The following is a 15637-nucleotide window of genomic DNA, read 5'->3' as shown; positions in this document are numbered from 1 at the left end:
TACCACTGTTGTGTCAATGACAAATGTAATGATGGTGTTGGAGTAGTGATCAGGGAGTACAGGAGGGGACTGAGCACACACCCCTGAGGGGCCCTGTGTTGAGGATCAGCATGGCGGATGTGTTGTTATCTACCCTTACCACCTCGGGGCGGCCCGTCAGGAAGTCCAGGATCCAGTTGCAGAGGGAGGTGTTAAGTCCCAGGGTCCTTAGCTTAGTGATGATTTTTGAAGGTACTATGGTGTTGAACGCTGAGCTGTAGTGAATGAATAGCATTCTCACATAGGTGTTTCTTTTGTCCAGGTGGGAAAGGGCAGTGTGGAGTGCAATAGAGACTGCATCATCTGTGGATCTGTTGGGGCAGTATGCATATTGGAGTGGGTCTAGGGTTTCTGGGATGATGGTGTTGATGTGAGCCATGACCAGCCTTTCAAAGACACTTTCGTGTCCTTGGGCACAGGCACTATGGTGGTCTGCTTAAAACATGTTGGTATTACAGACTCGGACAGGGAGAGGTTGAAAATGTCAGTGAAGACACTTGCTAGTTGGTCAGCGCATGCTCGCAGTACACGTCCTGGTAATCCGTCTGGCCCTGCGGTCTTGTGAATGTTGACCTGTCTAAAGGTCTTACTCACATCGGCTGCAGAGAGATTGATCAGTCTTCCGGTACAGCTGGTGCTCTCATGCATGTTTCAGTGTTATTTGCCTCGAAGCGAGCATAGAAGTAGTTTAGCTCGTCCGGTAGGCTCGTGTCACCTGGCAGCTCTCAGCTGTGCTTCCCTTTGTAGTCTGTAATGGTTTGCAGGCCCTGCCACATCCAACGAGCGTCAGAGCCGGTGTAGTACGACTCGATCTTAGTCCTGTATTGACGCTTTGCTTGTTTGATGGTTCGTCGGAGGGCATAGCAGGATTTCTTATAAGCTTCCGGGTTAGAGTAACATGAAAGCGGCAGCTCTAGCCTTTAGTTCAGTGTGGATGCTGCCTGTAATCCATGGTTTCTGGTTGGGGTATGTACGTACGGTCACTGTGGGGACGACGTCATTGGTGCACTTATTGATGAAGCCAATGACAGATGTGGTGTACTCCTCAATGCCATTGGAGGAATCCCGGAACATATTCCAGTCTGTGCTAGCAAAACAGTCCTGTAGCTTAGCATCTGCTTCATCTGACCACTTTTTTATTGATCTAGTCACTGGTGCTTCCTGCTTTAATTTTGCTTGTAAGCAGGAATCAGGAGGATAGAATTAGGGTCAGAATTGCCAAATGGAGGGTGAGAGAGAGATTTGTATGCATCTCTGTGTGTGGAGTATAGGTGGTCTAGAGTTATTTTTCCTCTGGTTGCACATTTAACTTGTTGATATAAATTAGGTAAATCTGATTTTAGTTTCCCTGCATTAAAGTCCCAGGCTACTATGAGCGCCACCTCTGGGTGAGCGTTTTCTTGTTCTCTTATGGCAGAATACAGCTCATTCAATGCTATCTTAGTGCCAGCCTCTGACTGTGGTGGTATGTAAACAGCTACAAAGAATATAGATGAGAACTCTCTCGGTAGGTAATGTGGTCTGCAGCTTATCATGAGACACTCTACCTCAGGCGAGCAATGGCTCGAGACTTCCTTAGATATCCTCTTGGGGATCCCTGCCCGGTAATGGGATTCATTGTCAAGAGACCATGGCGGGAAATTCAAAACTGCAAGAATCTAATAATTTCAATTTCTCAAACAATCAACTATTTCTCACCATTTGAAAGATAAACATCTCCTAAATCCAACCACATTGTCCAATTTCAAAGAGGCTTTACGGAGAAAGCATAAAGTTAGGTTATGTTAGGAGAGTACATTGAAAATAGCTGTGTGTAATGTTTTGTCAATTCAAAGACAGGCGTCACCAAAAGCTAAAACCAGCTAAAATTATGCAGTAACCTTTGACAATCTTCCTCAGATGACACTCCTAGGACATTATGTTATACAATACATGCATCTTTTGTTCCATCAAGTTCATATTTATATCCAAAAACAGCATTTTACAGTAGCGGTGAAATTCAGATTTCATTTTTATCTCAAATGCTTCCGGTGAACAACGTTACAATTTACAAAATTACTATTCGAAAACATTGGTAAATTATAATATTGTCATTCAAATAATTATAGTTTAACATTTCGTAAATGCTACTGCATTGCCAGATTTCAAAATAACTTTACTGGGAAATCACAATTTGCAATAAACCGGGTGCTGTGCTAAGAACAATAGGCTAGGCTATACAGGTTAGCACCATCTTGTAACCATGTAATATCAAAATTACTATTGGCAATAATCCCTTACCTTTGATTATCTTCATCCATTGGCACTTCCAGGATTCCCAGGTCCACAACAAATGTGGTTTCTTTCAACAAAGTTCATAATTGATGTCCAAATAACTCCAAGTTGTTAGCGCTTCGGTAGGCTACTAAAAAGTAGCGCGGGGGGGGGGGAGTCACGGCGAAAAGTTAAAAAAATAATCTATTTACGTTCGTTCAAACATGTCAAACGTTGTTTAGCATCAATCTTTAGAGCCATTTTTAACGTGAAACATCAGTAATGTTTCAACCCGACCTCTCCTGTGTCTTGAAAAACGTTTTTGAAAAATGTCTCGCATAACATGATTGCGCAGGTGCAGCCAATAATGAAGTGACGACATCCCAGGGAGGTCAACTTCTCTTCCTTGTCATCCGGTCTCTGTTCATCATAGACGCTTCAAACAACTTTATAAAGATCGTTGACATCTAGTGGAAGCCGTAGGAAGTGCGAAATGAATCCTTTCTCACTGTGTGATCTATTAACAATGACTCGAAAAAATAGTACAGCCACAAAATTATTTTGTTTTTCTCAGGTTTTTGCCTGTCATATGAGTTTTGTTATACTTACAGACACCATTCAAACAGTTTTAGAAAATTCAGAGTGTTTTCTATCCAAATCTGGTAATAATATGCATATCCTAGCTTCTGAGTTGGTGTAGGAGGCAGTTAAAAATGGGCACATATTTTTTTCAAAATTCTCAATACTGCCCCCTAGCCCCAACAGGATATTGTGCACCAGCTGTTGTTTACAAAAATACATAGACTGCCGCCCCTTGTATTACCAGACGCCACTGTTCTATCCTGCTGGTACATCGTACAACCAGCCAGCTGTATGTTGATAGTGTCGTCGTTCAGCCACGACTCCGTGAAGCATAAGATGTTACAGTTTTCAATGTCCCATGGGTAGTTAAATCTTCCTAATAACTCGTCCATTTATTGTCCAAAGATTGCATGTTTGCGAGCAGAATTGAGGGGAGTGGGGGTTTATTCGAGCGCCTCCGTCTCCTCAGATGGCAGCCCGCCCTCCGGCCTCCCTTTCTCCGCCTCCTCTTCGCGCAGATCACTTGGGTCGGGGCCTGTTCTTGAGGGAACAGTATATCCTCCCCTTGGGCTCATCAGAGTCGTGAAAGAAGAAAAAGGATTCTGCTAGTCCGTGGTGAGTTATCACAGTCCTGATGTCAAGAAGTTATTTTCGGTCATAAGAGACGGTAGTGGCAACATTATGTACAAAAATAGTAAAAACATTCATTACAAACAATAGCTGGTGGTGTTGTAGTTTGCATAGTCTATGTTTTGGCAGTCAGTCTGCCACAGTTTCACCCTGTGCTCTGAGTCAGGCTTTCAGAGGAGGGTGTTTGCTGTGGGGTCTTTATGTAGGAGACTGTTGGTGCCTGGACTGGACTGAGTAGTCAGTAACCACACCCACAGCTTTTAAATACGGGCTAGAGAGAGGGGACTGGTAGGAGACTGTTGGTGCCTGGACTGGACTGAGTAGTCAGTAACCACACCCACAGCTTTTAAATACGGGCTAGAGAGAGGGGACTGGTAGGAGACTGTTGGTGCCTGGACTGGACTGAGTAGTCAGTAACCACACCCACAGCTTTTAAATACGGGCTAGAGAGAGGGGACTGGTAGGAGACTGTTGGTGCCTGGACTGGACTGAGTAGTCAGTAACCACACCCACAGCTTTTAAATACGGGCTAGAGAGAGGGGACTGGTAGGAGACTGTTGGTGCCTGGACTGGACTGAGTAGTCAGTAACCACACCCACAGCTTTTAAATACGGGCTAGAGAGAGGGGACTGGTAGGAGACTGTTGGTGCCTGGACTGGACTGAGTAGTCAGTAACCACACCCACAGCTTTTAAATACGGGCTTGTGAAAGAACCCTCACACACACGGGCAACACCAGGAACAGAGGAATAGGGATTAACTTAACATTGGTCTGTCACATCACATCTTGCCTGGCTGTTGGAAGGTTAGAAGATGGCTGTGAATAAGTGTATCAAGTACTTGCTCTTCCTCTTCAATCTAATGTACTGGGTGAGTCCTATTAACCTACATGTTTTACTTTAACCATCGTGTCCTTGATTGGTTTGATGTAGATTTTGAATCATAAATGTGTGTGTAGTTAGTGATGTGTTTGTTAGTTTAGTGATCAACTAGTAACCTAGTACTCATAGTAATCAATTTAAAAGCTATTTACATGTCTGCTATGGAAATGAGATGACATTCAAATGTCTATGGTAACAATGTGTGATTATCACATGACTAACTTTCATTAAGCCTTTGACTCTGACTCTGGAAGGTGTTGTCTTTTCGATGATAGCTTAACAAGCCTTCTCAGTTCCAGGGGTTTTATTCATTAGTGCACTCCATAGCTAAATGTTTTGCAACATGAAAAATTGCCACAACCTTTACTGCATGGGCATGCCACTCCAGGCCACATGGGGGGGGGGGGGGGGGGGGGGGGGCTGTGTGGATATGTGGACTCATATTTGGACTTAATCTCAATCAGAATCTCAAAGTAATTTTTTTTAATATTGAAGGGAATCTTTCAACTGTTTGAAAGCCAAAATAATCATCAAATTCATAGTCCAGTCATCACAGAACGTCTTCAACATAAAAATGTGGGTATACGCTGTTATCTCTCTAAATAATGAGCATTCATTCTTATTGCCTTCGGCAAAGTTTTTTCAATCAAATATTCAATGTGTGTAACCTGTCACTATCAGTTCTTAGACCACGGGAGATTCTCTATTTAATTTCCTGGATTCCTCGCATCCTCTCCCCTCTGGATTTCCCATGTGGTCTAGAGTCCACTGTTAACCCAGTAAAGATATCTTCATGTGGGGGCTGGATGATGCTGTATCTCCTCCATTGTGGTGGTTCAACTGTAGTTCCTCAGAGTTGCCACCTGATGTAACTAGTGTGTTGTGATTCTTTGAAATGAATCCACATTCATGTTGTTGTTATGCAACAAGACCTGTTCCTTCAATCCCAGTGACAATGAAACGCACAACTTTCTTAAGTTGATTCTAGATAAAGCATTCATTTCATCTCATTTTGTTTTCCAGATCAGTGGCTGCATCATTCTTGGTGTCTCCATCTACCTCAAAGTGAGCATGAATGGAAACATGGTAAGGAAATGTCCAGTGTGACACTAAATTAATGCCAACACCATCAAAAGCCGTCTTTACAGAGTAAAAATAGCAAATGTATACCCATCACCTTGAAACAAATGGATCCAGTCATATAAACCTATTTAGCACATATCTACATGTAAAATGACTGAGTAACTGTCTGTCCCCCTACCTCAGATAATGGATGAGGAAGTGCCAATTGACCTGCTGATAGCTGCTGGTGTCATCATCATGGTACTGGGCATCCTGGGCTGCTGTGGAGACATTAAGGAAAACCGATGCATGCTCATTCTGGTGAGGGGAAACACACTCCATTATAATGGCCAACCCTTACATTTTACATTTAAAATGTTACATTATTGTACACTGCATAGGATAATGCTGTCCCAATAACCAACCCCTGAAGCGGTTCTAGGTTCTAACCAAACCAGTCTCTTCATATGCAGTGCATTCAAAAAGTATGAACACATATGTAAATAAGATTCGATTTTTTTTATAAATGAGCAAAAAATTCTAAACCTGTTTTCTTTTTGTCATTATGGGGTGTTGTATGTAGATGTTAGTGTGGAATATGTAAAGGCACTGTACCTGCACACAATCATTTATTTAACCTTTTTATACATGTCAGAGATGGCATCTCTTTTGCAAGAGTGACAATTACAAGTATATGATGATAAGGCTTTTGGTGAATCTAATGGTTTCCCAGGTCACACATCGGAATAGACTTCTATGGCCAGTTTTTCAAAATTTTTAGACTTGATCACAATAATCCAGAATCTGTAACCGGCTTTTCTGCTATCCAGGATCAGATCCATCTGGCTGTTTTTCGGCCATTTTTTTCCCTCCAGAAAATAATTGGATAGGATCATTCTGATCCAGATGCCAAAATATCAAGATCACAGAATACAGATTTTCAGTGCATTGAACTGGCCCACATCTCACCATCTAATTGACAGCTTGGGGTACTACTTCACTATTACAGGGACAGAGAGATGAGTAAACTACATGAATTAAAATAAGTCAAATTTTAAATGGAGCCTGCAAATCCCTTATAAGGTGCCTCAGAAAGTATACATTGGCGGGAGGGGGTGGATACATGTGATTTCTGTGTTTCATTTTCAATAAATGTGCAAATGTTTTAACATTTTTTACTTTGCCATTATGCCGTATTGTGCATAAATGGGTGGGGGATCTATTTAATCCATTTTGAATTCAGGCTGTAACACAAAATGTGTAAATATTATTTCGCTATCAAAAATAGCCTCATCACTACATTTGAATCCTGATTTTTTTTTAAAGGTGATATTGGTTTACCAAATCCTTATATGAAGGATCAGAGTATAAATTCAGTTTTGAAAAACCCAATTCTAACACTTTAATCTGATATGTTAAATCCAAGTAACTGTTCCCTGGCCTCAATGGGACTAACTGGACAAATAACATGTGGTGGGCATATCATGTGAGCGTTTGTTTTCTTTCAGTTCTTCATCGGGCTGCTCCACATCTTCATCCTCCTGTTGATCGCCGGAATCCTGGGAGTTGTCAGAGAGAAGGTGGTAAGGAGGAAACCCTTACTGGTTGAATCAACGTTGTTTCCACATGTCAATGAAATTACATTGAACCAATGCCTTTAGTGAGAGGTCTAATGGTTTAATATTTAATCATTTCTGCCTTACGAATTCATATTTGTTATATAAATAGGCCCTTTAAATTTTGTCTGGCTTGCCATTCCAAATAAAATTGAATATTTTTTGTTCATATAATTTAAAAAGCAGGTCACTAGGTGTAGGCAAAACCATAAACAAATAGGTAAACTGTGATATGACTAAAGAGTTAATCAGGGTGATTTTTCCACAAATAGACAGGTATTTTCCTTTCCATGGTAGCAAGATCTTATCTATTTTTCTAACTTCCTATAAAAATATATACTGAGTATGTCCACATCTCCGTCAGACCATTTAATTGGTAAACTACATGGTAATGTACAATTTGAATTATGTTTGTGATCCAATATGTAATATAGTACACATCATAATTTGGTTTTAATCCAGAGAGCATAGCAAAAGTATCTAGATCGTCTATGAGGCCGTGGAGAGATTCTAATTGTGGTTTTAAAAGAAAACATGAATCATCAGTATACAATGACACCTTAGTTTTTAATCCCTTAATATTATTGTTTGATCTAATTTTAACAGCTAACATTTTGATGGCAGTAATAACCGTAATAAGTCGATATGCCGATAGTGGACAACCTTGTTTTACTCCTCTAGATAGTTTAAAACTTTCTGAGATGTAGCCATTATTTACTATTTTACACCTAGGGTAACTATACATAACTTTAACCCATTTTATAAGTGATTCCCCAAAATTGATATATTCTAGGCATTTATATATAAACTCCAGTCGTACTTTATCAAAAGCCTTTTTAAAATCAGCTATGAAAACCAGGCCTGGTGTCCCCGATATTTCATAGTATTCTATTGTTTCCAGTACTTGTCTTATACACTGCTCCAAAAAATAAAGGGAACACTTAAACAACACAATGTAACTCCAAGTCAATCACACTTCTGTGAAATCAAACTGTCCACTTAGGAAGCAACACTGATTGACAATACATTTCACATGCTATTGTGCAAATGGAATAGACAACAGATGGAAATTATAGGCAATTAGCAAGACACCCCCAATAAAGGAGTGGTTCTGCAGGTGGTGACCAGAGACCACTTCTCATTTCCTATGCTTCCTGGCTGATGTTTTGGTCACTTTTGAATGCTGGCGGTGCTTTCACTCTAGTGGTAGCATGAGACGGAGTCTACAACCCACACAAGTGGCTCAGGTAGTGCAGCTCATCCAGGATGGCACATCAATGTGAGCTGTGGCAAGAAGGTTTGCTGTGCCTGTCAGCGTAGTGTCCAGAGCATGGAGGCGCTACCAGGAGACAGGCCAGTACATCAGGAGACGTGGAGGAGGCCGTAGGAGGGCAACAACCCAGCAGCAGGACCGCTACCTCCGCCTTTGTGCAAGGAGGAGCAGGAGGAGCACTGCCAGAGCCCTGCAAAATGACCTCCAGCAGGCCACAAATGTGTCTGCTCAAACGGTCAGAAACTGACTCCATGAGGGTGGTATGATGGCCCGACGTCCACAGGTGGGGGTTGTGCTTACAGCCCAACACCGTGCAGGACGTTTGGCATTTGCCAGAGAACACCAAGATTGGCAAATTCGCCACTGGCGCCCTGTGATGAAAGCAGGTTCACACTGAGTACATGTGACAGACGTGACAGAGTCTGGAGACGCCGTGGAGAACGTTCTGCTGCCTGCAACATCCTCCAGCATGACCGGTTTGGCGGTGGGTCAGTCATGGTGTGGGGTGGCATTTCTTTGGGGGGCCGCACAGCCCTCCATGTGCTCGCCAGAGGTAGCCTGACTGCCATTAGGTACCGAGATGAGATCCTCAGACCCCTTGTGAGACCATATGCTGGTGCAGTTGGCCCTGGGTTCCTCCTAATGCAAGACAATGCTAGACCGCATGTGGCTGGAGTGTGTCAGCAGTTCCTGCAAGAGGAAGGCATTGATGCTATGGACTGGCCCGCCCGTTCCCCAGACCTGAATCCAATTGAGCACATCTGGGACATCATGTCTCGCTCCATCCACCAACGCCACATTGCACCACAGACTGTCCAGGAGTTGGCGGATGCTTTAGTCCAGGTCTGGGAGGAGATCCCTCAGGAGACCATCCGCCACCTCATCAGGAGCATGCCCAGGCGTTGTAGGGAGGTCATACAGGCACATGGAGGCCACACACACTACTGAGCCTCATTTTGACTTGTTTTAAGGACATTACATCAAAGTTGGATCAGCCTGTAGTGTGGTTTTCCACTTTAATTTTGAGTGTGACTCCAAATCCAGACCTCCATGGGTTGATAAATAATCCATTGATTATTTTTGTGTGATTTTGTTGTCAGCACATTCAACTATGTAAAGAAAAAAGTATTTAACCTCTCTAGGGTAGGTGGCACCAAATCGTCCCACCTACGTAACAGCCAGTGTAATCCCGTGGCGCGTTATTCAAAAACCTCAAAAATGCAAAAACTTCAATTTTTCAAACATATGACTATTTTACACCATTTTAAAGACAAGACTCTCGTTAATCTAACCACACTGTCCGATTTCAAAAAGGCTTTACAACGAAAGCAAAACATTAGATTATGTCAGCAGAGTACCCAGCCAGAAATAATCAGACACCCATTTTTCAAGCTAGCATATAATGTCACATAAACCCAAACCACAGCTAAATGCAGCACTAACCTTTGATGTTCTTCATCAGATGACAACCCTAGGACATTATGTTATACAATACATGCATGTTTTGTTCAATCAAGTTCATATTTATATCAAAAACCAGCTTTTTACATTAGCATGTGACTAGCATGTGACTAGCATTCCCACCGAACACTGCCGGTGAATTTACTAAATTACTCACGATAAACGTTCACAAAAAGCAGAACAATTATTTTAAGAATTATAGATACAGAACTCCTCTATGCACTCGATATGTCCGATTTTTAAAATAGCTTTTCGGTGAAACCACATTTTGCAATATTCTCAGTAGATAGCCCGGCATCACAGGGCTAGATATTTAGACACCCAGCAAATTTAGCACTCACCAAAGTCAGATTTACTATAAGAAAAATGTTATTACCTTTGCTGTCTTCGTCAGAATGCACTCCCAGGACTTCTACTTCAATAACAAATGTTGGTTTGGTTCAAAATAATCCATAGTTATATCCAAACAGCAGCGTTTTGTTCGTGCGTTCAAGACACTATCCGAAAGGGTAAATAAGGGTGACGAGCATGGCGCAATTCGTAACAAACAATTTCTAAATATTCCATTACCGTACTTCGAAGCATGTCAACCGCTGTTTAAAATCAATTTTTATGCCATTTTTCTCATAAAAAAGCGATAATATTCCGACCGGGAATCTGCGTTTAGGTAAACAGACGAAAGAAAATAAAGCATTCGGTCGACTCGGGCACGCGCCTAAGCCCATAGTAGTCTGATCGGCCACTTGCCAAAAGCGATAATGTGTTTCAGCCAGAGGCTGCCTCGATATCGTTCAGCTTTTTCCCGGGCTCTGAGAGCCTATGGGAGCCGTAGGAAGTGTCACGTTAGAGCAAAGATCCTCAGTCTTCAATAAAAAGAGCCAAGATGAAACACAACTTCTCAGACAGGCCACTTCCTGCATGGAATCTTCTCAGGTTTTGGCCTGCCATTTGAGTTCTGTTATACTCACAGACACCATTCAAACAGTTTTAGAAACTTTAGGGTGTTTTCTATCCAAAGCCATTAATTATATGCATATTCTAGTTACTGGGCAGGAGTAGTAACCAGATTAAATCGGGTACGTTTTTTATCCGGCTGTGTCAATACTGCCCCCTAGCCCTAACAGGTTAATAAGATTATTTCATTCATTCAGATCTAGGATGTGTTATTTTAGTGTTGCCTTTATTTTTTGGAGCAGTATATTATTTCCAATGTATTGTCCATGTAAAAAACCTGTCTGATTAGGATGAATAATATCTGACAATACTTTTTTAATTCTACGCGCCAAACATTTTGCTAGGATTTTTGCATCACAACACTGAAGTGTAAGAGGCATCCAATTTTTTAAATGGAATGGATCTTTATATATACTGCTTGGGTCCTGTTCCAGTAATAATGATATCAGACCTTCTTGTTGCATATCTGATAATCTACCATTTATATAGGTGTGGTTAAAACATGCTAATAACGATCCTCTGAGTATATCAAAAAAAACTTTCGTATACTTCCACTGGTATGCCATCCAGCCCTGGAGTTTTCCCAGCCTTAAAGGCTTTGATTGCATCAAAAAGTTCCTCCTCTGTATTTTGGCCTTCACATGAGTCTTTCTGTACAGATGTTAATTTTACATTATTATTAGGAAAAAAGCAATACAATTAGTTTCAGTAAATTGTAAATTGCCTCTTCCTGTCTCAGGTGTTGGAGGACGGGAGACTGACGGAGCAGCTACCACCGGAGGACGAGAAATATGAAGTGAAGGTACAGTGGGGGAAAAAAGTATTTGATCCCCTGCTGATTTTGTACGTTTGCCCACTGACAAAGAAAGGATCAGTCTATAATTTTAATGGTAGGTTTATTTGAACAGTGAGAGACAGAATAACCACAAAAATATCCAGAAAAACACATGTCAAAAATGTTATAAATTGATTCGCATTTTAATGAGGGAAATAAGTATTTGACCCCCTCTCAATCAGAAAGATTTCTGGCTCCCAGGTGTCTTTTATACAGGTAATGAGCTGAGATTAGGAGCACACTCTTAAAGGGAGTGCTCCTAACCGCAGCTTGTTAACTGTAAAAAAGACAAATGTCCACAGAAGCAATCAATCAATCAGATTCCAAACTCTCCACCATGGCCAAGACCAAAGAGCTCTCCAAGGATGTCAGAGACAAGATTGTAGACCTACACAAGGCTGGAATGGGCTACAAGACCATTGCCAAGCAGCATGGTGAGAAGGTGACAACATTTGATGCATTTTTCACAAATGGAAGAAATACAATAGAACTGTCAATATCCCTCGACCTGGGGCTCCATGCAAGATCTCACCTCGTGGAATTGCAATGATCATGAGAACGGTGAGGAATCAGCCCAGAACTACACGGGAGGATCTTGTCAATGATCTCAAGGCAGCTGAGACCATAGTCACCAAGAAAACAATTGACAATTGGTAACACACTACGCCGTGAAGGACTGAAATCCTGCAGCGCCCGCAAGGTCCCCCTGCTCAAGAATACATATACAGGCCCGTCTGAAGTCTGCCAATTAACATCTTAATGACTCAGAGGACAACTGGTGAAAGTGTTGTGGTCAGATGAGACCAAAATGGAGCTCTTTGACATCAACTCAACTCGCCGTGTTTGGAGGAGGAGGAATGCTGCCTATGACCCCAAGAACACCATCTCCACCATCAAACATGGAGGTGGAAACATTATGCTTTCGGGGTGTTTTTCTGCTAAGGGGACAGGACAACTTCACCGCATCAAAGGGACGATGGACGGGGCCATGTACCGTCAAATCTTGGATGCAAACCTCCTTCCCTCAGCCAGGTTATTGAAAATGGGTCGTGGATGGGTATTCCAGCATGACAATGACCCAAAACACACGGCCAAGGCAACAAAGGAGTGGCTCAAGAAGAAGCACATTAAGGTCCTGCAGTGGCCTAGCCAGTCTCCAGACCTTAATCCCATAGAACATATGTGGAGGGAGCTGAAGGTTCGAGTTGCCAAACGTCAGCCTCGAAACTTTAATGACTTGGAGAAGATCTGCAAAGAGGAGTGGGACAAAATCCCTCCTGAGATGTGTGCAAACCTGGTGGCCAACTACAAGAAACGTCTGACCTCTGTGATTGCCAACAAGGGTTTTGCCACCAAGTACTAAGTCATGTTTTGCAGAGGGGTCAAATACTTATTTCCCTCATTAAAATGCAAATCATTTTATTACATTTTTGAGATTTGTTTTTCTGGATTTTTTTGTTGTTATTCCGTCTCTCACTGTTCAAATAAACCTACTATTAAAATTAGAGACTGATCATTTCTTTTCCCCCACTGTACGTACCATAGATTTTCTTTATACATCATTCTCTATGTCCAATTATGGTGTCTGAACACACAGGCAATGCCGTTGAAGTACTCGCCATTTTGAAGTAGTACACTTTCTTCCTCACAAGTAAAATTAACTGGCTGATGACCTGGTTGGACATGACTCCAACAGGGCCATCAGGAGGGATCAGCCAATGCATTTGAAAGTCCCCCCCCCCCCCCAATTCTAAATGGAGATCTCAATTGCGCCACTCATGCTTTAGGTCACTAGAGTCTTCTATCCATCTCTATGGGAGGTACCGAGATGAATCACCTGGACATAGGATGTGCCACAAACGGCACCAATTCCGTATAGTGACCTGCTTTTGAGCAGGACCGTAGGGCTTTGGTCCAAAGTAGTGCACTACAAAGGGAATAGGGTGCAATTTGGGACGCAGATATGATGGTCCTGTCTTGAATTTGTGAATAATTGTTGGTTGCAGATGTGCAAAAATGCAGGAGGACGAAAAGGGTACTCAACGGTAAGCAGAGAATCACTTATTATTAAAATACTATTTAGAAAATGGTTTTCAAGGAAGATGGCTTTACATGGTATAAAGGAAACAAATCAATGAACGTACACTACACTGCCACTACCGCTACACTGCATTACCGCTATATTACCACTACTTTACATTACCACTACATTACAGTACCAGTACACTACCACTACCATTACACTACATTCCACTACTCTACATCAAAGTCCTATAAACAGAACCTGTACAGGGAACTGATCTACAGCCACATGAAACCATAGAGGGTTCCAGGATGATACAGCCATGAACCTCCAAGTAGCGTCTTCATACAATTAACTTGACCTGGTGTTCACTAGTGTTGACTGTTTGCTTTGTCCACTGCAGCCTTGTGTCAAGATTTCCAAGAAGATCGTGCCTGGGACTGCTTTTAGTATCGCAGTCTTGATAGTAAGAATCCAAAAGTCCAATTTCTATAACAAAGACTCTATTAATACATTATATTATGCACTGTACTGGTCATAGAAATGGAATACATTTTTATTGTTCTAGTCACTGTTCAGTACTGGTCATAGAAATGGAATACATTTTTATTGTTCTAGTCACTGTTCAGTACTGGTCTGTTTCATCTTCACTAACTCTTACTTTATGGCTGTTGTCATTGGCATTAAGATGGATATGTGCAATTCACTGTTCAATACTAAGTGAATGTATCCTGGTCCCAGATCTGTTGGCACCTTCTTGGCGACGCCGATGGCTGTTTGTCATTGCCAATTAACAACCTGTTGGCAAGACTGTACAAATGGATCTGAACCAGGCTAGACACCACAAACTGATGTGGGCCTGGGCTATAGCCTGGTAGTGAATGGGTTGTGACGTACCTTTTTTTTGTGTTTCAGCTCTTTCGAATGTCCTTCATCATGACCCTGTACAGCCAGATTGGGAAGAGGGACGCCAACACTGCTCTAATGCAGCAACACGTGATACACTTGATCTAGGGTTGTGGTCAAGTTGAATTGGAAGTCATCAATTCAGGAAGTCAACTGAAATTCCAATACAATAATTGAAAAAAACAGGATCTATTTTCAATGATTTCTCAAACTGAAAAGCAGAAGTTATTTATTCCAAGTTTTTACATTAGCAATGTTAAATACAATTCACTTCCTCAATTGACTGACTTCAATTCAAATTGACCCCAATCATGACTTAATCAAAAACTGACTTTGACATATCCCATACAGCATGCATTCAACATGTACTTTATACTGAAGGTCAGGGTTGGGGTTCAAATCCAGTCAATTCAGGAAGTACACTGAAATTCCAATTCTCTTCAATGAGGAACATGTGGAATGGAATTAGGTCTGCTTTGTGAATTGACTGGACTGGAAATGGAATGGACCCCCAACCTGCTGAACATCACTATGGACCGCATTGCATCATGCGTTTCTCGATCATATACCTGCATCAAACGATGCTCTTATTTGGGTTTCAGATCTTTTTAAATTACGGCAGTTTCTTCACTTGTGAAGTTGATTGATCCATATCTCATTGAAAATGAATTTGTGTATTTTTTTTTAAGGGAGCTCTGTTTCATTGTCTACTGTTCTACGTCTCTCTCTGAATTAGAGGGCTTTGCTGTCCATACACTGAACTTGGTATTATTCATGCTAAAATGTTTACAAATTTTCCCATTTTATTGCTATCATCTGGTAGATATTAAAGTCTGACAGTAATATTGATCACGCTGTATATACATTTACCTGTTATATATTTGAGTTGTATAATGACTGCAGTACATGTCAGAATGTCTTCTGTTCAAGGCCTGTGACCAAAGTCTTTATGGCTGTTCCCCTTTTTGAGTCACATCAGAAATAAAGAAGTAGTAATTCACTTGGTTGCCTCATTTGCTTCCCTGCCTCCAGCCCGCCTCTTCAGAGAACAACTTTGACTCATTACTTAAACACTTTTTTCCAGCTCAGACTCATTAAGAAATCCGGTCCCATATTCATAAAG

At 41.6% G+C, this 15637-nt stretch overlaps 1 protein-coding gene across 1 annotated transcript; it reads left to right on the top strand.

The window, feature by feature from the left end:
* Positions 1–4189: 4189 nt before the first annotated feature.
* LOC106609802 (tetraspanin-8) lies at positions 4190–15102 on the top strand. Its single transcript, XM_045722418.2, has 8 exons — positions 4190–4373; positions 5408–5470; positions 5651–5767; positions 6955–7029; positions 11490–11552; positions 13592–13630; positions 14012–14074; positions 14524–15102. Exons 1-8 carry the CDS (start codon positions 4317–4319, stop codon positions 14620–14622), a joined length of 576 nt encoding a protein of 191 aa, XP_045578374.2. The 5' UTR covers positions 4190–4316; the 3' UTR covers positions 14623–15102.
* Positions 15103–15637: the final 535 nt, after the last annotated feature.

The sequence above is a fragment of the Salmo salar genome, chromosome 07 (assembly GCF_965601325.2).
Source record: "Salmo salar chromosome 07, fSalSal1, whole genome shotgun sequence".
Lineage (NCBI taxonomy): Eukaryota > Metazoa > Chordata > Actinopteri > Salmoniformes > Salmonidae > Salmo > Salmo salar.
Note: the sequence above shows the minus strand (reverse complement) of the source record. Positions and strands in the feature narration are given on the sequence as shown.